Consider the following 27,492-nt stretch of genomic DNA (forward strand, 5'->3'; position numbering starts at 1 on the left):
AATAGCGAGGCTATATACAGGGGGTACCGATACAGAGTCAATGTGCAGGGGCCCCGGTTAGTTGAGGTAATGTGCAGGGGCCCCGGTTAGTTGAGGTAATTGAGGTATTATGTACATGTAGGTAGAGTTATTAAAGTGACTATGCATAGATAATAACAGAGAGTAGCAGGAGCGTAGAAGAGGAGGAGGAGGAGGGGCAATGCAAATAGTCTGGGTAGCCCTTTGACTAGATGTTCAGGAGTCTTATGGCTTGGGGGTAGAAGCTGTTTAGAAGCCTCTTGGACCTAGACTTGGCGCTCCGGTACTGCTTGCTGTGTGGTAGCAGAGAGAACAGTCTATGACTGGGGTGGCTGGAGTCTCTGACAATGTTTTGGGCCTTTCTCTGACACCGCCTGGCATATAGGTCCTGGATGTCAGGAAGCTTGGCCCCAGTGATGTCCTGGGATGTATGCACTACCCTCTGTAGTGCCTTACGGTCGGAGGCCGAGCAGTTGGCTGTGATGCAACCAGTCAGGATGCTCTCGATGGTGCAGTTGTAGAACCTTTTGAGGACCCATGCCAAATCTTTTCAGTCTCCTGAAGGGGGAATATGTTTAGTCGTGCCCTCTTCACGACTGTCTTGGTGTGCTTGGACCACAATAGTTTGTTGGTGACGTGGACACCAAGGAACTTGAAGCTCTCAATCTGCTCCACTACAGCCCAGTCGATGAGAATGGGGGCGTGTTCGGTCCTCCTTGTCCTGTAGTCCACAATCATCTCCTTTGTCTTGATCACGTTGAGGGAGAGGTTGTTGTCCTTGCACCACACGGTCAGGTCTCTGACCTCCTCCCTACAGGCTGTCTCGTCGTTGTCGGTGATCAGGCCTACCATTGTTGTGTCATCGGCAAACTTAATGATGGTGTTGGAGTCGTGCCTGGCCATGCAGTCAAATCAAATCAAATCAAATGTATTTATATAGCCCTTCTTACATCAGCTGATATCTCAAAGTGCTGTACAGAAACCCAGCCAGTCATGAGTGAACAGGGAGTACAGGAGGGGACTGAGCACGCACCCCTGAGGGGCCCCCGTGTTGAGGATCAGCGTGGCGAATGTGTTGTTCCCTACCCTTACCACCTGGGGTCAACCCGTCAGGAAGTCCAGGATCCAGTTGCAGAGGGAGGTGTTTAGTCCCAGGGTCCTTAGCTTAGTGATGAGCTTTGAGGTCACTATGGTGTTGAATGCTGAGCTGTAGTCAATGAACAGCATTCTCACATAGGTGTTCCTTTTGTCCAGGTGGGAAAGGACAGTGTGGAGTGTAAGATATTGCATCATCTGTGGATCTGTTGGGGTGTTATGCAAATTGGAGTGGGTCTAGGGTTTCTGGGATAATGGTGTTGATGTGAGCCATGACCAGCCTTTCATGGCTACAGACGTGTGTGCTACGGGTCCTGTAGTCATTTAGGCAGGTTGCCTTTGTGTTCTTGGGCACAGGGACTATGGTGGTCTTCTTGAAGCATGTTGGTATTACAGAGTCAGACAGGGAGAGGTTGAAAATGTCTGTGAAGACACTTGCCAGTTGGTCACCGCATGCTCGCAGTACATGTCCTGGTAATCCGACCTTCTGAATGTTGACCTGTTTAAAGGTCTTACTCACATCGGCTGAGGAGAACGTGGTCACACAGTCATCCGGAACAGCTGATGCTCTCATGCATGTTTCAGTGTTACTTGCCTCGAAGCGATTATAGAAGTTATTTACCTCGTCTGGTTGGCTCACGTCACTGGGCAGTTCTCGGCTGGGTTTCCCTTCGTAGTCTGTAATAGTTTGCAAGCCCTGCCACATCCGATGAGCGTCAGAGCCGGTGTAATATGATTCGATCAAAGTCTTGTATTGACACTTTGCCTGTTTGATGGTTCATTGGAGGGCACAGGGGGACTTCTTATAAACTTCCGGGTTAGAGTCCCGCTCCTTGAAAGCGGCAGCTCTAGCCTTTAGCTCAGTGCAGATGTTGCCTGTAATCCATGGCTTCTTGTTGGGGTACGTACGGCCACTGTGGGGACGACGTCATCGATGCACTTATTGATGAAGCCAATGACTGATGTGGTGTACTCCTCAATGCCATTGGAGGAAACCCGGAACATATTCCGGTCTGTGCTAGCAAAACAGTCCTGTAGCTTAGCATCTGCTTCATCTGACCACTTTTTCTATTATAAGGTTAGGGTTAGGGTATTCCTGTACATCTCTAGAGTCCCTATAATTAATCAGAGGTAGAGGAATATAGCCAACAGAAGATAAAGGGAAACCACACTGAATGTTAAGTTGACGCTATGTTTAGCCTTTAACCAGGTAAATAATTGACAACGTTCTCTTTTCCAATAATGAACTGAACCAGATAGGAGTGAGACACTGTCCACTGCCTTCTCATGGCAGGTGTGGTTCACGTTAACTCATATCAGAGGTGGTGTGCACAACACACACATACACACCTTCATAGGATATTGTTCTCTCCTGTGGTTGTAGCAGTAGATATGTCGTATTTGAATTGTGTCTTCAAATAACACTCAAGCTGTAAAGCCTGTTAATTTTTTCACTTAGTTGGAAGTACCAAGACCTGATGATCGCCATAGTAACAAATTATGACGACAGCGATTGTTTTAAAATACCTTTCCAGCTCAAGGAAAATATTTTAAGGCTGGCAACAAGGTAGAGGGACCAATTGTGCTGGTGAATGAATCTAAAGGACATGGCAGCAACATGGGGGGGGGGGGGGGTCACCTCACTGGGGAGGAAATGAACTGAGGAGACTACGGGGAGGATATGAACTGAGGAGACTATGGGGAGGATATGAACTGAGGAGACTATGGGGAGGAAATGAACTGAGGAGACTATGGGGAGGATATGAACTGAGGGGACTATGGGGAGGATATGAACTGAGGAGACTATGGGGAGGATATGAACTGAGGAGACTATGGGGAGGATATGAACTGAGGAGACTATGGGGAGGATATGAACTGAGGGGACTATGAGGAGGATATGAACTGAGGAGACTATGGGGAGGATATGAACTGAGGAGACTATGGGGAGGATATGAACTGAGGGGACTATGAGGAGGATATGAACTGAGGGGACTATGAGGAGGATATGAACTGAGGAGACTATGGGGAGGATATGAACTGAGGAGACTATGGGGAGGATATGAACTGAGGAGACTATGGGGAGGATATGAACTGAGGGGACTATGAGGAGGATATGAACTGAGGAGACTATGGGGAGGATATGAACTGAGGAGACTATGGGGAGGATATGAACTGAGGAGACTATGAGGAGGATATGAACTGAGGAGACTATAGGGAGGATATGAACTGAGGAGACTATGGAGAGGATATGAACTGAGGAGACTATGGGGAGGATATGAACTGAGGAGACTATGGGGAGGAAATGAACTGAGGAGACTATGGGGAGGATATGAACTGAGGAGACTATGGGGAGGATATGAACTGAGGAGACTATGGGGAGGAAATGAACTGAGGAGACTATGGGGAGGATATGAACTGAGGAGACTATGGGGAGGATATGAACTGAGGAGACTATGGGGAGGAAATTAACTGAGGAGACTATGGGGAGGATATGAACTGAGGAGACTATGGAGAGGATATGAACTGAGGAGACTATGAGGAGGATATGAACTGAGGAGACTATGAGGAGGATATGAACTGAGGAGACTATGGGGAGGATATGAACTGAGGGGACTATGGGGAGGATATGAACTGAGGAGACTACGGGGAGGATATGAACTGAGGAGACTACGGGGAGGATATGAACTGAGGGGACTACGAGGAGGATATGAACTGAGGGGACTATGGGGAGGATATGAACTGAGGAGACTACGGGGAGGATATGAACTGAGGGGACTATGGGGAGGATATGAACTGAGGGGACTATGGGGAGGATATGAACTGAGGAGACTATGGGGAGGAAATGAACTGAGGAGACTATGGGGAGGATATGAACTGAGGAGACTACGGGGAGGATATGAACTGAGGGGACTATGAGGAGGATATGAACTGAGGAGACTATGGGGAGGATATGAACTGAGGAGACTATGAGGAGGATATGAACTGAGGAGACTATGGGGAGGATATGAACTGAGGAGACTACGGGGAGGATATGAACTGAGGGGACTACGGGGAGGATATGAACTGAGGGGACTATGAGGAGGATATGAACTGAGGGGACTATGGGGAGGATATGAACTGAGGAGACTATGGGGAGGATATGAACTGAGGAGACTATGGGGAGGATATGAACTGAGGAGACTATGGGGAGGATATGAACTGAGGAGACTATGGGGAGGATATGAACTGAGGAGACTATGGAGAGGATATGAACTGAGGAGACTACGGGGAGGATATGAACTGAGGAGACTACGGGGAGGATATGAACTGAGGAGACTATGAGGAGGATATGAACTGAGGAGACTATGAGGAGGATATGAACTGAGGAGACTATGAGGAGGATATGAACTGAGGAGACTATGGGGAGGAAATGAACTGAGGAGACTATGGGGAGGATATGAACTGAGGAGACTATGGGGAGGATATGAACTGAGGAGACTATGGGGAGGATATGAACTGAGGAGACTATGGGGAGGATATGAACTGAGGAGACTATGGGGAGGATATGAACTGAGGAGACTATGGGGAGGATATGAACTGAGGGGACTATGAGGAGGATATGAACTGAGGAGACTATGGGGAGGATATGAACTGAAGAGACTATGAGGAGGATATGAACTGAGGAGACTACGGGGAGGATATGAACTGAGGAGACTATGGGGAGGATATGAACTGAAGAGACTATGAGGAGGATATGAACTGAGGAGACTATGGGGAGGATATGAACTGAGGAGACTATGGGGAGGATATGAACTGAGGAGACTATGGGGAGGATATGAACTGAGGAGACTACGGGGAGGATATGAACTGAGGAGACTACGGGGAGGATATGAACTGAGGAGACTACGGGGAGGATATGAACTGAGGAGACTATGGGGAGGATATGAACTGAGGAGACTATGGGGAGGATATGAACTGAGGAGACTATGGGGAGGATATGAACTGAGGAGACTACGGGGAGGATATGAACTGAGGAGACTATGGGGAGGATATGAACTGAAGAGACTATGAGGAGGATATGAACTGAGGAGACTACGAGGAGGATATGAACTGAGGAGACTATGGGGAGGATATGAACTGAGGAGACTATGGGGAGGATATGAACTGAGGAGACTATGGGGAGGATATGAACTGAGGAGACTATGGAGAGGATATGAACTGAGGAGACTATGGAGAGGATATGAACTGAGGAGACTATGGGGAGGATATGAACTGAGGAGACTATGGGGAGGATATGAACTGAGGAGACTATGGGGAGGATATGAACTGAGGAGACTATGGGGAGGATATGAACTGAGGAGACTATGGGGAGGATATGAACTGAGGAGACTACGGGGAGGATATGAACTGAGGAGACTATGGGGAGGATATGAACTGAGGAGACTATGGGGAGGATATGAACTGAGGAGACTATGGGGAGGATATGAACTGAGGAGACTATGGGGAGGATATGAACTGAGGAGACTATGGGGAGGATATGAACTGAGGAGACTATGGGGAGGATATGAACTGAGGAGACTATGGGGAGGATATGAAGGATAGGGCCACCCCGTGGCATCACCACGTAAACTAGACTGGTAGAGAGGAAGGATCACCCCGTGACATCAGGGAGGAGGAACCATACAGAACGGCTGGTCAGTCATCCATAGAAAACCCAATGAATAACGATCTGGACCCCTCTAACTCAACTCCGGACCTCCAAGCCAGTTCCACTGCGTATTGTTCAGAGGTCCCCTCTAATCAGGGACTGGTTTAGACCTGTGACACCAGGTAGGTGCAATTCATTATCAGGTAGAAGAGAAGAGCAGCAGGCCCTGGACATTCAGAACGACCTCCCCTTCATCAGACTGACAGATAACAGCAACAATAGGAGTCTCACTGCTCTTTATTCATCACACAACAATACCATGTTCTTTCTCCAGTGTCTTTATACAATTATACACATTACATTTCTGTTGGACATGAAAGTGAATTTGTACAACAAGTCCAACCAGTGTTCAGTTCTAACAAACTGTACACGATGACATCATGCAACATGGGCACTGATCTGACCAATAAGCTTTACTGTTCTTACTCAGTCCTGTTCTTACTCAGTCCTATACACCATGATGTCATCATATACAATATGTGGTTTGTCCTGAGATGATTGGTAGATGAGCACTGCCTCTCTGTAGACATCAGCCAATGGCAGATAGGATTCCTTCTCAGTCTCCTCTTCGGCCACCAATCGCCTTCTCAAGAGGAGCAGGGGGAGGGGCAGTCAGCCCAGAGTTTGTTGTGACAGGAGTGAGATGGAAAGAGGTGTAGGTGGCCCCTCCCCTGAGAGAGACTAAAGTACTGAGGGCCGGCTGTCAGTGAGTGAAGGAAGAAGGAAGGGAGGACAAGTATTGAGGGATGTCCTGGTCTCTCCTCAACAGGAGCAGTTCCCACAGCCCTTGACACTGTTCATGATCTCCTCCTGTAGTTTCTTCCTCTCCTCCTCCTTCTGGCTGAGTCTCTCTGGCTGCAGCTCCACTGGGCTGTTCTTACGGTTCAGTATCTTGCTGTTCTGAGTGTTCCACAGGTCAGCGTACAGAGAGCCTGGAGTAGCCAGGAGAGAGTGGTGGTCCCCTCGCTCTGCTATCTTACCCTGGACAGAGGGAGACAGAGGGGGCAGAGGGGGACAGAGGGGGACAGAGGCAGACAGAGGGAGAAGGACAGAGAGAGAGAGGAGGATTATTCTACTATAAAGTCTAGTTGAGTCCGACTAAAGTCCATGTAAAAAGGACTTTGACACAGAATGCAGTATTAAATGGGAGACATCGAGAATGAATGATAATATCAACACTGATGATTAACAGAGTCAACCGTCCCTCTCTACCTGACTCATCCCTACTCTCCATCCCCCCTCTACCTGACTCTTCCCTACTCTCCCTCTCTACCTGACTCATCCCTACTCTCCCTCTCTACCTGACTCTTCCCTACTCTTCATCCCCCCTCTACCTGACTCTTCCCTACTCTCCCTCTCTACCTGACTCTTCCCTACTCTCCCTCTCTACCTGACTCTTCCCTACTCTCCCTCTCTACCTGACTCATCCCTACTCTCCCTCTCTACCTGACTCTTCCCTACTCTCCATCCCCCCTCTACCTGACTCTTCCCTACTCTCCCTCTCTACCTGACTCTTCCCTACTCTCCCTCTCTACCTGACTCTTCCCTACTCTCCCTCTCTACCTGACTCTTCCCTACTCTCCCTCTCTACCTGACTCTTCACTACTCTCCCTCTCTACCTGACTCTTCCCTACTCTCCCTCTCTACCTGACTCTTCCCTACTCTCCCTCTCTACCTGACTCTTCCCTACTCTCCCTCTCTACCTGACTCTTCCCTACTCTCCCTCTCTACCTGACTCTTCCCTACTCTCCCTCTCAACCTGACTCTTCCCTACTCTCCCTCTCTACCTGACTCTTCCCTACTCTCCCTCTCTACCTGACTCTTCCCTACTGGCACACAGCAGCAGCACACCCGCCTCCCTCCCTCCCCTCCCTTACCCACCCTCCCACTCAGTAATAAAAGTATCGCACCCCCCAGGGAGCGAGGCAGAAGTGTTGGCACCACGAGCACGTAACTGACTGTTTCTAACTCTGTGACTTAACGAGCCGACACCATGGCGACACGGCATAACACGCCTTCTCGCCACGCCGACCTTCTGATCTCTCCATCTGACGCTCTGCCTCTGCTCACAGGGGAACATGGAAAACATCACCAACAGCTTTCAAAGTGCTAAGACGCACCACAAGACAAACCAAACCTCATCCCCCTCTCCTCTTTCTATTCCTCAGTCCTCCTCTCCTCTTCCTATTCCTCAGTCCTCCTCTCCTCTTTCTATTCCTCAGTCCTCCTCTCCTCTTTCTATTCCTCAGTCCTCCTCTCCTCTTTCTATTCCTCAGTCCTCCTCTCCTCTTTCTATTCCTCAGTCCTCCTCTCCTCTTTCTATGCCTCAGTCCTCTCCTCTTTCTATTCCTCAGTCCTCTCCTCTTTCTATTCCTCAGTCCTCCTCTCCTCTTTCTATTCCTCAGTCCTCTCTCCTCTTTCTATTCCTCAGTCCTCCTCTCCTCTTTCTATGCCTCAGTCCTCCTCTCCTCTTTCTATGCCTCAGTCCTCTCCTCTTTCTATTCCTCAGTCCTCCTCTCCTCTTTCTATTCCTCAGTCCTCCTCTCCTCTTTCTATTCCTCAGTCCTCTCTCCTCTTTCTATTCCTCAGTCCTCCTCTCCTCTTCCTATTCCTCAGTCCTCCTCTCCTCTTTCTATTCCTCAGTCCTCCTCTCCTCTTTCTATTCCTCAGTCCTCCTCTCCTCTTTCTATTCCTCAGTCCTCCTCTCCTCTTTCTATTCCTCAGTCCTCCTCTCCTCTTTCTATTCCTCAGTCATCCTCTCCTCTTTCTATTCCTCAGTCCTCCTCTCCTCTTTCTATTCCTCAGTCCTCTCTCCTCTTTCTATTCCTCAGTCCTCTCTCCTCTTTCTATTCCTCAGTCCTCTCTCCTCCTACCTCACTAGATTAATGTTATAAGTGAGAACTCTACCTCAATAGATATAATAGCCGAAAGAGGTACATAATTAACTAAACAGAGCCCGGTTTCCCCATAACTAAACAGAGCCCGGTTTCCCCATAACTAAACAGAGCCCGGTTTCCCCATAACTAAAACAGGCCGCCCATGGCTTTCCCCATAACTCGACGGTAACAGGGCCAAAACAGAGCCTGGTTTCCCCATAACTAAACAGAGCCCGGTTTCCCCATAACTAAACAGAGCCCGGTTTCCCCATAACTAAACAGGGCCCGGTTTCCCCATAACTAAACAGAGCCCGGTTTCCCCATAACTAAACAGGGCCCGGTTTCCCCATAACTAAACAGAGCCCGGTTTCCCCATAACTAAACAGGGCCCGGTTTCCCCATAACTAAACAGGGCCCGGTTTCCCCATAACTAAACAGAGCCCGGTTTCCCCATAACTAAACAGAGCCCGGTTTCCCCATAACTAAACAGGGCCCGGTTTCCCCATAACTAAACAGAGCCCGGTTTCCCCATAACTAAACAGAGCCCGGTTTCCCCATAACTAAACAGAGCCCGGTTTCCCCATAACTAAACAGGGCCCGGTTTCCCCATAACTAAACAGGGCCCGGTTTCCCCATAACTAAACAGGGCCCGGTTTCCCCATAACTAAACAGAGCCCGGTTTCCCCATAACTAAACAGGGCCCGGTTTCCCCATAACTAAACAGGGCCCGGTTTCCCCATAACTAAACAGGGCCCGGTTTCCCCATAACTAAACAGAGCCCGGTTTCCCCATAACTAAACAGGGCCCGGTTTCCCCATAACTAAACAGAGCCCGGTTTCCCCATAACTAAACAGAGCCCGGTTTCCCCATAACTAAACAGAGCCCGGTTTCCCCATAACTAAACAGAGCCCGGTTTCCCCATAACTAAACAGGGCCCGGTTTCCCCATAACTAAACAGAGCCCGGTTCCCCCATAACTAAACAGAGCCCGGTTTCCCCATAACTAAACAGGGCCCGGTTTCCCCATAACTAAACAGAGCCCGGTTTCCCCATAACTAAACAGAGCCCGGTTTCCCCATAACTAAACAGAGCCCGGTTTCCCCATAACTAAACAGAGCCCGGTTTCCCCATAACTAAACAGAGCCCGGTTTCCCCATAACTAAACAGGGCCCGGTTTCCCCATAACTAAACAGAGCCCGGTTTCCCCATAACTAAACAGAGCCCGGTTTCCCCATAACTAAACAGGGCCCGGTTTCCCCATAACTAAACAGGGCCCGGTTTCCCCATAACTAAACAGAGCCCGGTTTCCCAAAACACCATGCAGAGAGAACCTTCGCTAAGTGTGTGGTTGAGAACCGTTGCTAAGCGTGTGGTTGAGAACCGTTGCTAAGCGTGTGGTTGAGAACCGTTGCTAAGCGTGTGGTTGAGAACCGTTGCTAAGCGTGTGGTTGAGAACCGTTGCTAAGCGTGTGGTTGAGAACCGTTGCTAAGTGTGTGGTTGAGAACCGTTGCTAAGCGTGTGGTTGAGAACCGTTGCTAAGCGTGTGGTTGAGAACCGTTGCTAAGCGTGTGGTTGAGAACCGTTGCTAAGCGTGTGGTTGAGAACCGTTGCTAAGCGTGTGGTTGAGAACCTTCGCTAAGTGTGTTGTTGAGAACCGTCGCTAAGTGTGTTGTTGAGAACCGTCGCTAAGTGTGTTGTTGAGAACCGTCGCTAAGTGTGTTGTTGAGAACCGTCGCTAAGTGTGTTGTTGAGAACCGTCGCTAAGCGTGTTGTTGAGAACCGTCGCTAAGTGTGTTGTTGAGAACCGTCGCTAAGTGTGTTGTTGAGAACCGTTGCTAAGTGTGTGGTTGAGAACCGTTGCTAAGCGTGTGGTTGAGAACCGTTGCTAAGCGTGTGGTTGAGAACCGTCGCTAAGCGTGTTGTTGAGAACCGTCGCTAAGCGTGTTGTTGAGAACCGTCGCTAAGCGTGTTGTTGAGAACCGTCGCTAAGTGTGTTGTTGAGAACCGTCGCTAAGCGTGTTGTTGAGAACCGTTGCTAAGCGTGTTGTTGAGAACCGTCGCTAAGTGTGTTGTTGAGAACCGTCGCTAAGTGTGTTGTTGAGAACCGTCGCTAAGTGTGTTGTTGAGAACCGTCGCTAAGTGTGTTGTTGAGAACCGTCGCTAAGTGTGTTGTTGAGAACCGTCGCTAAGCGTGTGGTTGAGAACCGTTGCTAAGCGTGTGGTTGAGAACCGTCGCTAAGCGTGTGGTTGAGAACCGTCGCTAAGCGTGTTGTTGAGAACCGTCGCTAAGCGTGTTGTTGAGAACCGTCGCTAAGTGTGTTGTTGAGAACCGTCGCTAAGTGTGTTGTTGAGAACCGTCGCTAAGTGTGTTGTTGAGAACCGTCGCTAAGTGTGTGGTTGAGGCATTTGTCGATACTGATCGAAAGAAAGGGAGTGCTGCTCTCGGATCAGATTTCGCTATTCAAATCTTTCCTTAACATTAGAATTACTCCACAATACTGAGGACAGATCAGCTCCTGGAGAGACATGAGGCCTACCACCGATAGTATTGAGGCATCTCATTCTAATGCTTAGCCTATCCTATACTTGTGACTCGTTTCAGGAAACTAAGAGTATGTCACTACTTCATAGGAGAACATACATTTTGGGCAGAAATGTCTTGTGGAACATGTGAACTTTCATGTGTCTTAATAACAAACGTGTATGCCATCAGTAAATACAAATACAATTTGTATTGTGGCTGGGCCTGGCACCCTGGTGGGTGGGCTATGCCCTCCAAGGCCCTCCAAGGCCCTCCAACCATGGCTGGGCCTGGCACCCTGGTGGGTGGGCTATGCCCTCCCAAGGCCCAACCATGGCTGCGCCTTTACCCAGTCATGTGAAATCCATAGATCACGACCTAATGAATTTATTTCAATTAACTTATTTCCTTATATGAACTGTAATTCAGTAAAAACGTTTAAATTGTTTCATGTTGCGTTTATATTTTTGTTCAGTTTACATTTTCAGACATTATATGTTTGTAATTTTGTCAGAAAGTCGTTTTCATTGCAAGATAAAGTATACGGTTAGCTAGCTAGCTAACGTTAGCTGGCTGGCTGTCTCGCTAGCCAAAGTTACATGTATGATATGTGCAGTAATATTATTCGTATCTCTGAGCTATTTGCATCGCTAGTTATAGCCTAATGTTAGCTAGCTAACGTTGAACCTAGTTGGTTAATGTTTAGTTACCTGTAGATTCATGCAGGGTAGTAACGTTATGAGTTGGGATTATGGTTCATTGTTTAGATAAATAGCTACAAGTCGAAACAAAAGACTCCACTATGCAAGGTTAAATAATAATAATAATTATATCCCAAGTATATAATTACAGTAAAGTACTTAAAGTTTGCAGTTGTATCTAAAAAACACTATTTTGTTCCCAAATGTTTTTGTTTTTTTACCCTTTAGTGTGTGTAATTTTCTGTATTTATACTTGGGATAATGCTTTTCAACAGGAAAATATTTTAAAAAAAGCTCCCTCCTTGGAAAAATCACTATGAGAAGGTCTTCTTACCTTGTTGAGTACGATGATCTCGTCTGCGTCTACGATGGTGGACAGTCTGTGAGCGATGAACACCGACGTCCGGTCCTGGACCAGACCCTTCATGGAACTAAGAATGTTCTAGAAGTACACAGAATCAACACGAACTATTAGAAATAGTTCTAGAACGCTCTACAACACAGTTATTCGAAATGGTACTAGAATGTTGTAGACAAACAGAGGAACATCAAGTATTAGAAACAGTTCTAAAATGTTCCAGAACAACATAGGAACACCAAGTATTAGAAATAGTTCTAGAACTTTCTACAACACAGAAACATTGAATGTTACAAATAGTTCTAGAAAGTTCTAGAACAACACAGTAACATGAAGAATTCGAAATGATTTCCAAAATGATGTAGAGAAAGAGAAACATCAAGTATTATAAAAAGTTATAGAATGTTCCGGAACAACACAAGAACATCAAATGTTAGAAATATATCTAACGTGCTGTAGATCAAATCAAATTTTATTTGTCAAATGCGCCGAATACAATACCTTACAATGAAATGCTTACTTACAAACCCTTAACAAACAATGTAATTCAAGAAATAGAGTTAAGAAATATTTACTAAATAAACTAAAGTAAAAAATGTAATTAAATAAAAAGTTTAAATTTTTTTATTTTTTATTTCACCTTTATTTAACCAGTTAGGCCAGTTGAGAAAAAGTTATCATTTACAACTGCGACCTGGCCAAGATAAAGCAAAGCAGTGCGACACAAACAACACAGAGTTACACATGGAATAAACAAACATACAGTCAATAATACAGTAGAAAAAGTCTATATACAGTGTGTCCAAATGAGGTAGGATAAGAGAGGTAAGGCAATAAATAGGCCAAAGTGGCGAAATAATTACAATTAAACACTGTGGAGTGATAGATGTGCAGAAGATGAGTGTGCAGGTAGAGATACTGGGGTGCAAAGGAGCAAAATAAATAAAATAAATAACAGTACGGGGGATGAGGTAGTTGGATGGGCTATTTACAGATGGGCTATGTACAGGTGCAGTGATCTGTGAGCTGCTCTGACAGCTGGTGCTTAAAGATAGTGAGGGAGATATGAGTCTCCAGCTTCAGTGATTTTTGCAGTTCGTTTCAGTTAGTCCAGGTGGATGATGAATAATTGTTCAGCAGTCTTATGGCTTGGGGGTAGAAGCTGTTAAGGAGTCTTATGGCTTGGGGGTAGAAGCTGTAAGGAGTCCTATGGCTTGGGGGTAGAAGCTGTAAGGAGTCTTATGGCTTGGGGGTAGAAGCTGTTAAGGAGTCTTATGGCTTGGGGGTAGAAGCTGTAAGGAGTCTTATGGCTTGGGGGTAGAAGCTGTTAAGGAGTCTTATGGCTTGGGGGTAGAAGCTGTAAGGAGTCTTATGGCTTGGGGGTAGAAGCTGTAAGGAGTCCTATGGCTTGGGGGTAGAAGCTGTAAGGAGTCTTATGGCTTGGGGGTAGAAGCTGTAAGGAGTCTTATGGCTTGGGGGTAGAAGCTGTAAGGAGTCCTATGGCTTGGGGGTAGAAGCTGTAAGGAGTCCTATGGCTTGGGGGTAGAAGCTGAAAGGAGTCTTATGGCTTGGGGGTAGAAGCTGTAAGGAGTCTTATGGTTTGAGCGTAGAAGCTGTTAAGGAGTCTTTTGGACCTAGACTTGGTGCTCTGGTACCTCTTTGCAGTGCGGTAGCAGAGAGAAGAGTCTATGACTTGGATGACTGGAGTCTTTGACAATTTTTGGGCCTTCCTCTGACACAGCCTAGTATATATAGAGGTCCTGGATGGCAGGAAGCTTGGACCCAGTGATTTACTGGGCCGTACGCACTACCCTCTGTAGCGCCTCACGGTCTCGGATGCCGAGCAGTTGCCATACCAGTGTGATGCAACCGGTCAGGATAAAAAAATATATATATATAACCTTTATTTAACTAGGCAAGTCAGTTAAGAACAAATTCCTATTTACAATAACGGCCTATGAACAGTGGGCGATTCGATCTAGCAACCTTTCGGTTACTGGCCCAACGCTCTAACCCTGAGTGCGTGGCCAAGCCTGTCTCCTGACAGGCTGTCCCCAAGTGGTAAGGGTAACAACACATCTGCCACGCTGATACTCAACACGGGGGCCCCTCAGGGGTGTGTGCCTAGTCCCCTCCTGTACTCCCTGTTCACCCCTGACTGCGTGGTCAAGCACGACTCCAACACCCTCATTAATTTTGCTGACAACACAACAGTGCTAGACCTGATCACCGACAATGATGAGATAGCCTACAGGTAGGAGGTCAGAGATGCCAACTAATGATGCTCTCGATGGTGCAGCTGTAGACCTTTATCTTTTCAGTCTCGAGGGGGAAAAGGTGTTGTTGTGCCCTCTTCACGACTCTTTTGGTGGACAATGATAGTTTGTTGGTTATGTGGACACTAAGGAACTTGAAACTCTTGACCTCCACTACAGCCAGGTCGATGTTAATGTGGCCTGTTCGGCCCTCCTTATCCTGTAGTCCACGATCATCTCCTTTGTCTTGCGGACACTGAGGGAGAGGTTGTTGTCCTGGCACCACACTACCAGGACTAGGAGCGCCACTTCTGGATGAGCGTTTTCTTGTTTCCTTATGGCCTTATACAGCTGGTTGAGTGCGGTCTTAGTGCCAGCATCAGTTTGTGGTGTTAAATAGACGGCTACGAAAAACATAGATGAAAACTCTCTTGGTAGATAGTGTGGTCTACAGCTTATCATGAGGTACTCTACCTCAGGCAAGCAATACCTCAAGACATCTTTAATATTAGACATTGCGCACTAGAAGTTATTGACAAATAGGCACACACCCCCGCCCCTCGTTTTACCAGACTGTCCTGCTGATGTACGGAAAACCCAGCCAGCTCTCTGTTATCTGTGTCGTCGTTCAGCCACGACTCAGTGAAACATAATATATTTCAGTTATTAATGCCCGTTGGTAGGATAGTCTTGACTGTAGATCATCCAGTTTATTCTCCAGTGGTTGGCCAATAGAACTGATGGTAGTGGTGATTTACTCACTCGCCTCTGAATCCTCACAAGGCATCCCAACCTTCTCCCTCTGTATCTCCACCTTCACGCGAATGACAGGGATTTGGTCTCCGGAAAGCAGTATATCCTTCATGTCGGACTCATTAAAAGAAAAGTCTTGGTCCAGTTCGAGGTGAGTTGCTGTTCTGATGTTCAGAAGATCTTTTCGGTCATGAGTAGGTAGCAGCAACATTATGTACAAAATAAGTTACAAACAATGCGAAAAACCAAACAAAATAGCACAGTTGGTTAGGAGTAGGGATGCACGATATATCAGTGAACATATCGGAATCTATGTCTAGTTTAACGCCGATGTGCAAAACCGATGTCAAAGCTGACGTGCGTACCTATATAACGTAGGTACATGACGTAATGACGCCACGTGCTCTATACGTTCAACACAGCATTCCTGAACTAGCCCACAATGTCTGCTGTGTGGATCGAGCCGTCATTTGAAATAGTAAGACATTTTCAGCAGGACAACTCAAATGCGAAATCCATTAAAGCTAAGATAATGGAATTCATTGCCCTTGACAATCAACCATTCTCTGTCGTGGGTGATGTTGGCTTTCGCCGACTGGTCGAGCACCGGTACACACTAGTGCGCTATTTTTCAGATGTTGCCCTACCGGAGTTACACATTAATAGCGTCACTGCTATTAGCTTCACGACATACATACTATGGAACGCCGTTTGGGTCTTTGCGTGTCAAAAAAGATACAGTAACACTGTCAAAGCTGTACAACAAAAGTCTGCAAACAAGTAAACACCGGCCACGAACGGTGTGTTTTCAATCCCACATTGGCAATAAAGCATAATTTGTTCGACCGCAACTTCTGGGGTAGCTAGCTTTAGCTTGGTACCTAGCTAGCACCAATACAACCAGCCTGAAAACAATGACCAGTAGAAACTGCAGTCATTTTCATTATTCTTAGCAATGATTTAGGAATCCTTGTGAGTAAGTATTGTTGTTCGCCTATTGAAATTGAACTTCAGTTTGTGAAAATATATCGCTAGCCAGCTACTTAACCCTGTTGCCCAAAGCTAACGTTATAAGCAGCTAGCTACTTAACCCTGTTGCCCAAAGCTAACGTTATAAGCAGCCAGCTACTTAACCCTGTTGCCCAAAGCTAACGTTATAAGCAGCCAGCTACTTAACCCTGTTGCCCAAAGCTAACGTTATAAGCAGCCAGCTACTTAACCCTGTTGCCCAAAGCTAATGTTATTAGCAGCCAGCTACTTAACCCTGTTGCCCAAAGCTAACGTTATAAGCAGCCAGCTACTTAACCCTGTTGCCCAAAGCTAACGTTATAAGCTGCCAGCTACTTAACCCTGTTGCCCAAAGCTAACGTTATAAGCAGCCAGCTACTTAACCATGTTGCCCAAAGCTAACGTTATAAGCAGCCAGCTACTTAACCCTGTTGCCCAAAGCTAATGTTATTAGCAGCCAGCTACTTAACCCTGTTGCCCAAAGCTAACGTTATAAGCAGCCAACTAGCTTCATCTGCCTAGTGAGGCTCGACCGGACCGGGTTATGTGTTGTGAAGCTAGCCACAATAAGATTTAGGCACAATAGAGGAATTTGCGGTTTGCCTTCAAAAATAAAAGTATGTCAATGCAAATAAATACAAATAGTAGAATTATGCCATACTTTTATTTTGAAGGCTAACTTCAAAGTCCACTATTGTGGCTAATCCTTATTGTGGCTAGCTTCACATAGATGGGTCCGCCCACCATTAATCAAATAAGAACTGTCTTATAAATTAGGGTTATTTGAGATGATGACACCTAGCTATATAGTTAGCTAGCCAACTATAGCTACTGAAACAGACGTTGTGTTATTTGACGTGTATATTTTTTGACACACAAAGACCCAAACGGCGTTCCATAGAAATCCTGGTTGAGAATGAAACGACTGAACAAATGAACAACGAAACAGCACAGCAAGTAAGTGAAAGAAACAGGTTTTGATTGTTTTACTGGTAATGGGGACATACGCCAACAAAATAACTTTTTGGTCAGTATGGTGTGTGTAACCTTTATTTAACTAGGCAAGTCAGTTAAGAACAAATTCTTATTTACAATGACGGCCCGGACGACGCTGGGACAAATGTGCGCCGCCCTATGTGCCTCACAATCACGGCCTGATGTGATACAGCCTGGATTCGAACCAGGGACTGTAGTGACGCCTCTTGCACTGAGATGCAGTGCCTTAGACCGCTGCGTCCATGTGTGAGTGTTAACTATTTAACTGTACTATAAGTTAGAAAGGCCGCAAAAAATGTAAATATCGGTTATCGGTATAGTTTTTTTTGGCAAGGAAAAAATCGATATCGGCCAATGGCAGCCATCCCCTACAGCGCCATTATTATGGAACATAGGAACATCAACTATTATAAATAGTTGTAGAATGTTCCAGAACAACACAAGAACATCAAGTGTTAGAAATAGTTCTAGAACACTGTAGAGAAACAACACAGGAACATCAAGTATTAGAAATAGTTCTAGAACACTGTAGAGAAACAACACAGGAACATCAAGTGTTAGAAATAGTTCTAGAACGCTGCAGAGAAACAACACAGGAACATCAAGTGTTAGAAATAGTTCTAGAACGCTGCAGAGAAACAACACAGGAACATCAAGTGTTAGAAATAGTTCTAGAACGCTGTAGAGAAACAACACAGGAACATCAAGTATTAGAAATAGTTCTAGAATGTTCCAGAACAACACAAGAACATTAAGTGTTAGAAATAGTTCTAGAACACTGTAGAGAAACAACACAGGAACATCAAGTATTAGAAATAGTTCTAGAACACTGTATAGAAACAACACAGGAACATCAAGTGTTAGAAATAGTTCTAGAACGCTGTAGAGAAACAACACAGGAACATCAAGTATTAGAAATAGTTCTAGAACACTGTATAGAAACAACACAGGAACATCAAGTGTTAGAAATAGTTCTAGAACGCTGTAGAGAAACAACACAGGAACATCAAGTATTAGAAATAGTTCTAGAATGTTCCAGAACAACACAAGAACATTAAGTGTTAGAAATAGTTCTAGAACACTGTAGAGAAACAACACAGGAACATCAAGTATTAGAAATAGTTCTAGAACACTGTAGAGAAACAACACAGAAACATCAAGTGTTAGAAATCACCCACGACTGCGTGGCCATGCACGCCTCCAACTCAATCATCAAGTTTGCGGATGACACTACAGTGGTAGGCTTGATTACCAACAACGACGAGACGGCCTACAGGGAGGAGGTGAGGGCCCTCGGAGTGTGGTGTCAGGAAAATAACCTCACACTCAACGTCAACAAAACAAAGGAGATGATTGTGGACTTCAGGAAACAGCAGAGGGAGCACCCCCCTATCCACATCGACGGGTCAGTAGTGGAGAAGGTGGAAAGTTTTAAGTTCCTCGGTGTACACATCACGGACAAACTGAATTGGTCCACCCACACAGACAGCGTTGTGAAGAAGGCGCAGCAGCGCCTCTTCAACCTCAGGAGGCTGAAGAAATTCGGCTTGTCACCAAAAGCACTCACAAACTTCTACAGATGCACAATCGAGAGCATCCTGTCGGGCTGTATCACTGCCTGGTACGGCAACTGCTCCGCCCACAACCGTAAGGCTCTCCAGAGGGTAGTGAGGTCTGCAGAACGCATCACCAGGGGCAAACTACCGGCCCTCCAGGACACCTACACCACCCGATGTCACAGGAAGGCCATAAAGATCATCAAGGACAACAACCACCCAAGCCACTGCCTGTTCACCCCGCTATCATCCAGAAGGCGAGGTCAGTACAGGTGCATCAAAGCAGGGACCGAGAGACTGAAAAACAGCTTCTATCTCAAGGCCATCAGACTGTTAAACAGCCACCACTAACATTTAGCGGCCGCTGCCAACATACTGACTCAACTCCAGCCACTTTAAAAATGGGAATTGATGGAAATTATGTAAAAATGTACCACTAGCCACTTTAAACAATGCCACTTAATACAATGTTTACATACCCTACATTACCCATCTCATATGTATATACTGTACTCTATATCATCTACTGCATCTTGCCATCTTTATGTAATACATGTACCACTAGCCACTTTAAACTATGCCACTTTATGTTTACATACCCTACAGTACTCATCTCATATGTATATACCGTACTCTATACCATCTACTGCATCTGCCATGCCGTTCTGTACCACCACTCATTCATATATCTTTATGTACATATTCTTTATCCCTTTACACTTGTGTGTGTGTATAAGGTAGTAGTTGTGGAATTGTTAGGTTAGATTACTGTTGGTTATTACTGCATTGTCGGAACTAGAAGCACAAGCATTTCGCTACACTCGCATTAACATCTGCTAACCATGTGTATGTGACTAATAAAATTTGATTTGATTTGATTTGAGATTTGATTTGAAATAGTTATAGAACGCTGTAGAGAAACAACACAGGAACATCAAGTATTAGAAATAGTTCTAGAACACTGTAGAGAAACAACACAGGAACATCAAGTATTAGAAATAGTTCTAGAACGCTGTAGAGAAACAACACAGGAACATCAAGTATTAGAAATAGTTCTAGAACACTGTAGAGAAACAACACAGGAACATCAAGTATTAGAAATAGTTCTAGAACACTGTAGAGAAACAACACAGGAACATCAAGTATTAGAAATAGTTCTAGAACACTGTAGAGAAACAACACAGGAACATCAAGTATTAGAAATAGTTCTAGAACACTGTAGAGAAACAACACAGGAACATCAAGTATTATAAATAGTTCTAGAACGCTGTAGAGAAACAACACAGGAACATCAAGTATTAGAAATAGTTCTAGAACACTGTAGAGAAACAACACAGGAACATCAAGTGTTAGAAATAGTTCTAGAACACTGTAGAGAAACAACACAGGAACATCAAGTATTAGAAATAGTTGTAGAATGTTCTAGGAGCACACCGATGCCAATATGACAGCCAGGATATATATGAAGCCGGTTTCTCTGAGAAATGCCATGAAAACAACTAAGTCAACACAGCAGCAGCCGGCAATATCTCCTGTCATCATCACCCCTCCTGCCCACCCCCGTGTGCTCCTGATGATATTTACATATGCCCATATAAAAAGCTTCACAATAAGAAAGCAATACAAATCTACATGTAATTCAGTAAGAACTATAATATGACGTGGCCTCTCCAAGTTCAGGGCACAGTGTACTCTATCCCCTAACATCTACTGAGCTGACTGGTTGGTACACTGAGCTGCAGAAGAGACAACAGGTGAAGTGTGTGGGTTACCTCCTCAGTGATAGAGTCCAGTGAGGACGTAGCTTCATCATACAGCAGGATAGGAGGGTTCTTCAGAATGGCCCTGGCTATGGCCACACGTTGCTTCTCCCCACCTGAAACACACAGCAAGTTAATAATGCTGTCTTCACACACACGGGAACAGAGACAGGACAGGAAGTCAATACTGCAGTCTTGACACACAAGGCAACAGAGTATGTCTGACCTACCTGACAGTTTGAGTCTCCTCTCCCGACCAGAGTGTGTCTGACCTACCTGACAGTTTGAGTCCCCTCTCCCGACCAGAGTGTGTCTGACCTACCTGACAGTTTGAGTCTCCTCTCCCGACCAGAGTGTGTCTGACCTACCTGACAGTTTGAGTCCCCTCTCCCGACCAGAGTGTGTCTGACCTACCTGACAGTTTGAGTCCCCTCTCCCGACCAGAGTGTGTCTGACCTACCTGACAGTTTGAGTCTCCTCTCCCGACCAGAGTGTGTCTGACCTACCTGACAGTTTGAGTCTCCTCTCCCGACCAGAGTGAGTCTGACCTACCTGACAGTTTGAGTCCCCTCTCCCGACCAGAGTGAGTCTGACCTACCTGACAGTTTGAGTCCCCTCTCCCGACCAGAGTGAGTCTGACCTACCTGACAGTTTGAGTCCCCTCTCCCGACCAGAGTGTGTCTGACCTACCTGACAGTTTGAGTCCCCTCTCCCGACCAGAGTGAGTCTGACCTACCTGACAGTTTGAGTCTCCTCTCCCGACCAGAGTGAGTCTGACCTACCTGACAGTTTGAGTCCCCTCTCCCGACCAGAGTGTGTCTGACCTACCTGACAGTTTGAGTCTCCTCTCCCGACCAGAGTGTGTCTGACCTACCTGACAGTTTGAGTCCCCTCTCCCGACCAGAGTGTGTCTGACCTACCTGACAGTTTGAGTCTCCTCTCCCGACCAGAGTGTGTCTGACCTACCTGACAGTTTGAGTCCCCTCTCCCGACCAGAGTGTGTCTGACCTACCTGACAGTTTGAGTCCCCTCTCCCGACCAGAGTGTGTCTGACCTACCTGACAGTTTGAGTCTCCTCTCCCGACCAGAGTGTGTCTGACCTACCTGACAGTTTGAGTCCCCTCTCCCGACCAGAGTGAGTCTGACCTACCTGACAGTTTGAGTCCCCTCTCCCGACCAGAGTGTGTCTGACCTACCTGACAGTTTGAGTCCCCTCTCCCGACCAGAGTGAGTCTGACCTACCTGACAGTTTGAGTCTCCTCTCCCGACCAGAGTGAGTCTGACCTACCTGACAGTTTGAGTCCCCTCTCCCGACCAGAGTGTGTCTGACCTACCTGACAGTTTGAGTCCCCTCTCCCGACCAGAGTGAGTCTGACCTACCTGACAGTTTGAGTCCCCTCTCCCGACCAGAGTGAGTCTGACCTACCTGACAGTTTGAGTCCCCTCTCCCGACCAGAGTGAGTCTGACCTACCTGACAGTTTGAGTCCCCTCTCCCGACCAGAGTGAGTCTGACCTACCTGACAGTTTGAGTCTCCTCTCCCGACCAGAGTGAGTCTGACCTACCTGACAGTTTGAGTCCCCTCTCCCGACCAGAGTGTGTCTGACCTACCTGACAGTTTGAGTCCCCTCTCCCGACCAGAGTGTGTCTGACCTACCTGACAGTTTGAGTCCCCTCTCCCGACCAGAGTGTGTCTGACCTACCTGACAGTTTGAGTCTCCTCTCCCGACCAGAGTGTGTCTGACCTACCTGACAGTTTGAGTCCCCTCTCCCGACCAGAGTGTGTCTGACCTACCTGACAGTTTGAGTCTCCTCTCCCGACCAGAGTGTGTCTGACCTACCTGACAGTTTGAGTCCCCTCTCCCGACCAGAGTGTGTCTGACCTACCTGACAGTTTGAGTCCCCTCTCCCGACCAGAGTGTGTCTGACCTACCTGACAGCTTGAGTCCCCTCTCCCGACCAGAGTGAGTCTGACCTACCTGACAGTTTGAGTCCCCTCTCCCGACCAGAGTGAGTCTGACCTACCTGACAGTTTGAGTCCCCTCTCGCCGACCTGAGTGTCGTATCCGTGGGGCATCCTAAGGATGGCATCGTGGATCCCTGCCAGCCGTGCCACCTGGTACACCTCCTCTGGCGTGGCGTTGATGTTCCCGTACTGAAGGTTGTAGAAGATGGTGTTGTGGAAGAGCACTGCATCCTGGGTAGGGAGGAGGGGAGGTAGAAGGAGGAGGGTAGAGAGACAGAGAGAGGAAACAGTACAATCAATACCTTCAGCTTAACATGAGAGGAAACATCTGGAGAGGACAAGATAAAGTGTAGAAACACACTGAACAAATACACAAACTGTTCTTTCAACATGTGAAGGAAAGAACCTGTAGTTTCTATATGCCTCCACAGTGCCCCCTTGTTGTGGGAGTATATTGTTGTCCAAGTCAACTTAATAAAGGATCAATACATTTAATCAAATCAAGTTAGTTTTACCTGTGGTACCACCCCTACGGCCCGGCGCAGACTGTCCAGTCCAACGTCTCTGATGTTCTGTCCAGCGATGTAGATGTTTCCCTTCTGGGGCTCGTAAAACCGGAACAACATACGCATGATGGTACTCTTCCTGAAACAACACAGAACCATTATTACTGTGGTGCTCTTCCTGAAACAACACAGAACCATTATTACTGTGGTGCTCTTCCTGAAACAACACAGAACCATTATTACTGTGGTGCTCTTCCTGAAACACAGGACCATTATTACTGTGGTGCTCTTCCTGAAACACAGGACCATTATTACTGTGGTGCTCTTCCTGAAACACAGGACCATTTTTACTGTGGTGCTCTTCCTGAAACACAGGACCATTATTACTGTGGTGCTCTTCCTGAAACACAGGACCATTATTACTGTGGTGCTCTTCCTGAAACACAGAACCATTATTACTGTGGTGCTCTTCCTGAAACACAGAACCATTATTACTGTGGTACTCTTCCTGAAACAACACAGAACCATTATTACTGTGGTGCTCTTCCTGAAACAACACAGAACCATTATTACTGTGGTGCTCTTCCTGAAACACAGAACCATTATTACTGTGGTACTCTTCCTGAAACAACACAGAACCATTATTACTGTGGTGCTCTTCCTGAAACAACACAGAACCATTATTACTGTGGTGCTCTTCCTGAAACAACACAGAACCATTATTACTGTGGTGCTCTTCCTGAAACACAGAACCATTATTACTGTGGTGCTCTTCCTGAAACACAGAACCATTATTCTGTGGTACTCTTCCTGAAACAACACAGAACCATTATTACTGTGGTGCTCTTCCTGAAACAACACAGAACCATTATTACTGTGGTGCTCTTCCTGAAACAACACAGAACCATTATTACTGTGGTGCTCTTCCTGAAACAACACAGAACCATTATTACTGTGGTACTCTTCCTGAAACAACACAGAACCATTATTACTGTGGTGCTCTTCCTGAAACAACACAGAACCATTACTACTGTGGTGCTCTTCCTGAAACAACACAGAACCATTATTACTGTGGTGCTCTTCCTGAAACAACACAGAACCATTATTACTGTGGTGCTCTTCCTGAAACAACACAGAACCATTATTACTGTGGTGCTCTTCCTGAAACAACACAGAACCATTATTACTGTGGTGCTCTTCCTGAAACAACACAGAACCATTACTACTGTGGTGCTCTTCCTGAAACACAGAACCATTATTACTGTGGTGCTCTTCCTGAAACAACACAGAACCATTATTACTGTGGTGCTCTTCCTGAAACACAGAACCATTATTACTGTGGTGCTCTTCCTGAAACACAGAACCATTATTACTGTGGTGCTCTTCCTGAAACAACACAGAACCATTACTACTGTGGTGCTCTTCCTGAAACACAGAACCATTATTACTGTGGTGCTCTTCCTGAAACAACACAGAACCATTATTACTGTGGTGCTCTTCCTGAAACACAGAACCATTATTACTGTGGTACTCTTCCTGAAACAACACAGAACCATTATTACTGTGGTGCTCTTCCTGAAACAACACAGAACCATTATTACTGTGGTGCTCTTCCTGAAACACAGAACCATTATTACTGTGGTGCTCTTCCTGAAACAACACAGAACCATTATTACTGTGGTGCTCTTCCTGAAACAACACAGAACCATTATTACTGTGGTGCTCTTCCTGAAACACAGAACCATTATTACTGTGGTGCTCTTCCTGAAACACAGAACCATTATTACTGTGGTGCTCTTCCTGAAACAACACAGAACCATTACTACTGTGGTGCTCTTCCTGAAACAACACAGAACCATTATTACTGTGGTGCTCTTCCTGAAACACAGAACCATTATTACTGTGGTGCTCTTCCTGAAACACAGAACCATTATTACTGTGGTGCTCTTCCTGAAACAACAGAACCATTATTACTGTGGTGCTCTTCCTGAAACAACACAGAACCATTATTACTGTGGTGCTCTTCCTGAAACACAGAACCATTATTACTGTGGTGCTCTTCCTGAAACAACACAGAAGCATTATTACTGTGGTGCTCTTCCTGAAACAACACAGAACCATTATTACTGTGGTGCTCTTCCTGAAACACAGAACCATTATTACTGTGGTGCTCTTCCTGAAACACAGAACCATTATTACTGTGGTGCTCTTCCTGAAACAACACAGAACCATTATTACTGTGGTGCTCTTCCTGAAACAACACAGAACCATTATTACTGTGGTGCTCTTCCTGAAACAACACAGAACCATTATTACTGTGGTGCTCTTCCTGAAACAACACAGAACCATTATTACTGTGGTGCTCTTCCTGAAACACAGAACCATTATTACTGTGGTACTCTTCCTGAAACAACACAGAACCATTATTACTGTGGTGCTCTTCCTGAAACAACACAGAACCATTATTACTGTGGTGCTCTTCCTGAAACACAGGACCATTATTACTGTGGTGCTCTTCCTGAAACAACACAGAACCATTATTACTGTGGTGCTCTTCCTGAAACAACACAGAACCATTATTACTGTGGTGCTCTTCCTGAAACACAGAACCATTATTACTGTGGTGCTCTTCCTGAAACAACACAGAACCATTACTACTGTGGTGCTCTTCCTGAAACAACACAGAACCATTACTACTGTGGTGCTCTTCCTGAAACAACACAGAACCATTATTACTGTGGTGCTCTTCCTGAAACAACACAGAACCATTATTACTGTGGTGCTCTTCCTGAAACAACACAGAACCATTATTACTGTGGTGCTCTTCCTGAAACAACACAGAACCATTATTACTGTGGTGCTCTTCCTGAAACACAGAACCATTATTACTGTGGTACTCTTCCTGAAACAACACAGAACCATTATTACTGTGGTGCTCTTCCTGAAACAACACAGAACCATTATTACTGTGGTGCTCTTCCTGAAACACAGGACCATTATTACTGTGGTGCTCTTCCTGAAACAACACAGAACCATTATTACTGTGGTGCTCTTCCTGAAACAACACAGAACCATTATTACTGTGGTGCTCTTCCTGAAACAACACAGAACCATTATTACTGTGGTGCTCTTCCTGAAACAACACAGAACCATTACTACTGTGGTGCTCTTCCTGAAACACAGAACCATTACTACTGTGGTGCTCTTCCTGAAACACAGAACCATTATTACTGTGGTGCTCTTCCTGAAACAACACAGAACCATTACTACTGTGGTGCTCTTCCTGAAACACAGAACCATTATTACTGTGGTGCTCTTCCTGAAACAACACAGAACCATTATTACTGTGGTGCTCTTCCTGAAACACAGAACCATTATTACTGTGGTGCTCTTCCTGAAACAACACAGAACCATTATTACTGTGGTGCTCTTCCTGAAACACAGAACCATTATTACTGTGGTGCTCTTCCTGAAACAACACAGAACCATTATTACTGTGGTGCTCTTCCTGAAACACAGAACCATTATTACTGTGGTGCTCTTCCTGAAACAACACAGAACCATTATTACTGTGGTGCTCTTCTGTGGTGCTCTTCCTGAAACAACACAGAACCATTATTACTGTGGTGCTCTTCCTGAAACACAGAACCATTATTACTGTGGTGCTCTTCCTGAAACAACACAGAACCATTATTACTGTGGTGCTCTTCCTGAAACAACACAGAACCATTATTACTGTGGTGCTCTTCCTGAAACAACACAGAACCATTATTACTGTGGTGCTCTTCCTGAAACACAGAACCATTATTACTGTGGTACTCTTCCTGAAACAACACAGAACCATTATTACTGTGGTGCTCTTCCTGAAACAACACAGAACCATTATTACTGTGGTGCTCTTCCTGAAACACAGAACCATTATTACTGTGGTGCTCTTCCTGAAACAACACAGAACCATTATTACTGTGGTGCTCTTCCTGAAACACAGAACCATTATTACTGTGGTGCTCTTCCTGAAACACAGAACCATTATTACTGTGGTGCTCTTCCTGAAACAACATAGAACCATTATTACTGTGGTGCTCTTCCTGAAACACAGAACCATTATTACTGTGGTGCTCTTCCTGAAACAACACAGAACCATTACTACCATTATTATGAGCCACCACACTTAACCAGGGCAAGGTGACTGGGATTATGGTTGGATAGAAACAGTTCAGTTATCCCCTCCATAAGACAATAAACTGGCAAAACATCAGTACAGAGACAAAGTGGAGTCGCAATTCAACGGCTCAGACACGAGACGTATGTGGCAGAGTCTACAGGAAATCACGGATTACAAAGGGGAAACCAGCCCCGTCACGGGCAAGCTTAACATGTTTTTCGCCCGCTTTGAGGATAATAGAGTCGCATTGAGGATAACACAGTGCCACCGAC

General features: G+C 45.9%; 1 protein-coding gene across 1 annotated transcript in view; it reads right to left on the reverse strand.

The window, feature by feature from the left end:
• Positions 1-6,019: 6,019 nt before the first annotated feature.
• The window catches only part of LOC139581818 (iron-sulfur clusters transporter ABCB7, mitochondrial-like), an 87,986-nt gene continuing 66,513 nt past the window's right edge, over positions 6,020-27,492 (reverse strand). Inside the window, exons 12-16 of the mRNA XM_071412005.1 lie at positions 23,065-23,194; positions 22,609-22,780; positions 20,597-20,700; positions 12,233-12,340; positions 6,020-6,781 (exon numbers count right to left, since the gene is read on the reverse strand). Of these exons, the coding sequence (XP_071268106.1) occupies positions 6,563-6,781; positions 12,233-12,340; positions 20,597-20,700; positions 22,609-22,780; positions 23,065-23,194 (733 nt within the window). The 3' untranslated portion in view covers positions 6,020-6,562. The remainder of the gene's footprint in view (positions 6,782-12,232; positions 12,341-20,596; positions 20,701-22,608; positions 22,781-23,064; positions 23,195-27,492) is intronic.

The sequence above is a fragment of the Salvelinus alpinus genome, chromosome 7 (assembly GCF_045679555.1).
Source record: "Salvelinus alpinus chromosome 7, SLU_Salpinus.1, whole genome shotgun sequence".
NCBI classification, from domain to species: domain Eukaryota; kingdom Metazoa; phylum Chordata; class Actinopteri; order Salmoniformes; family Salmonidae; genus Salvelinus; species Salvelinus alpinus.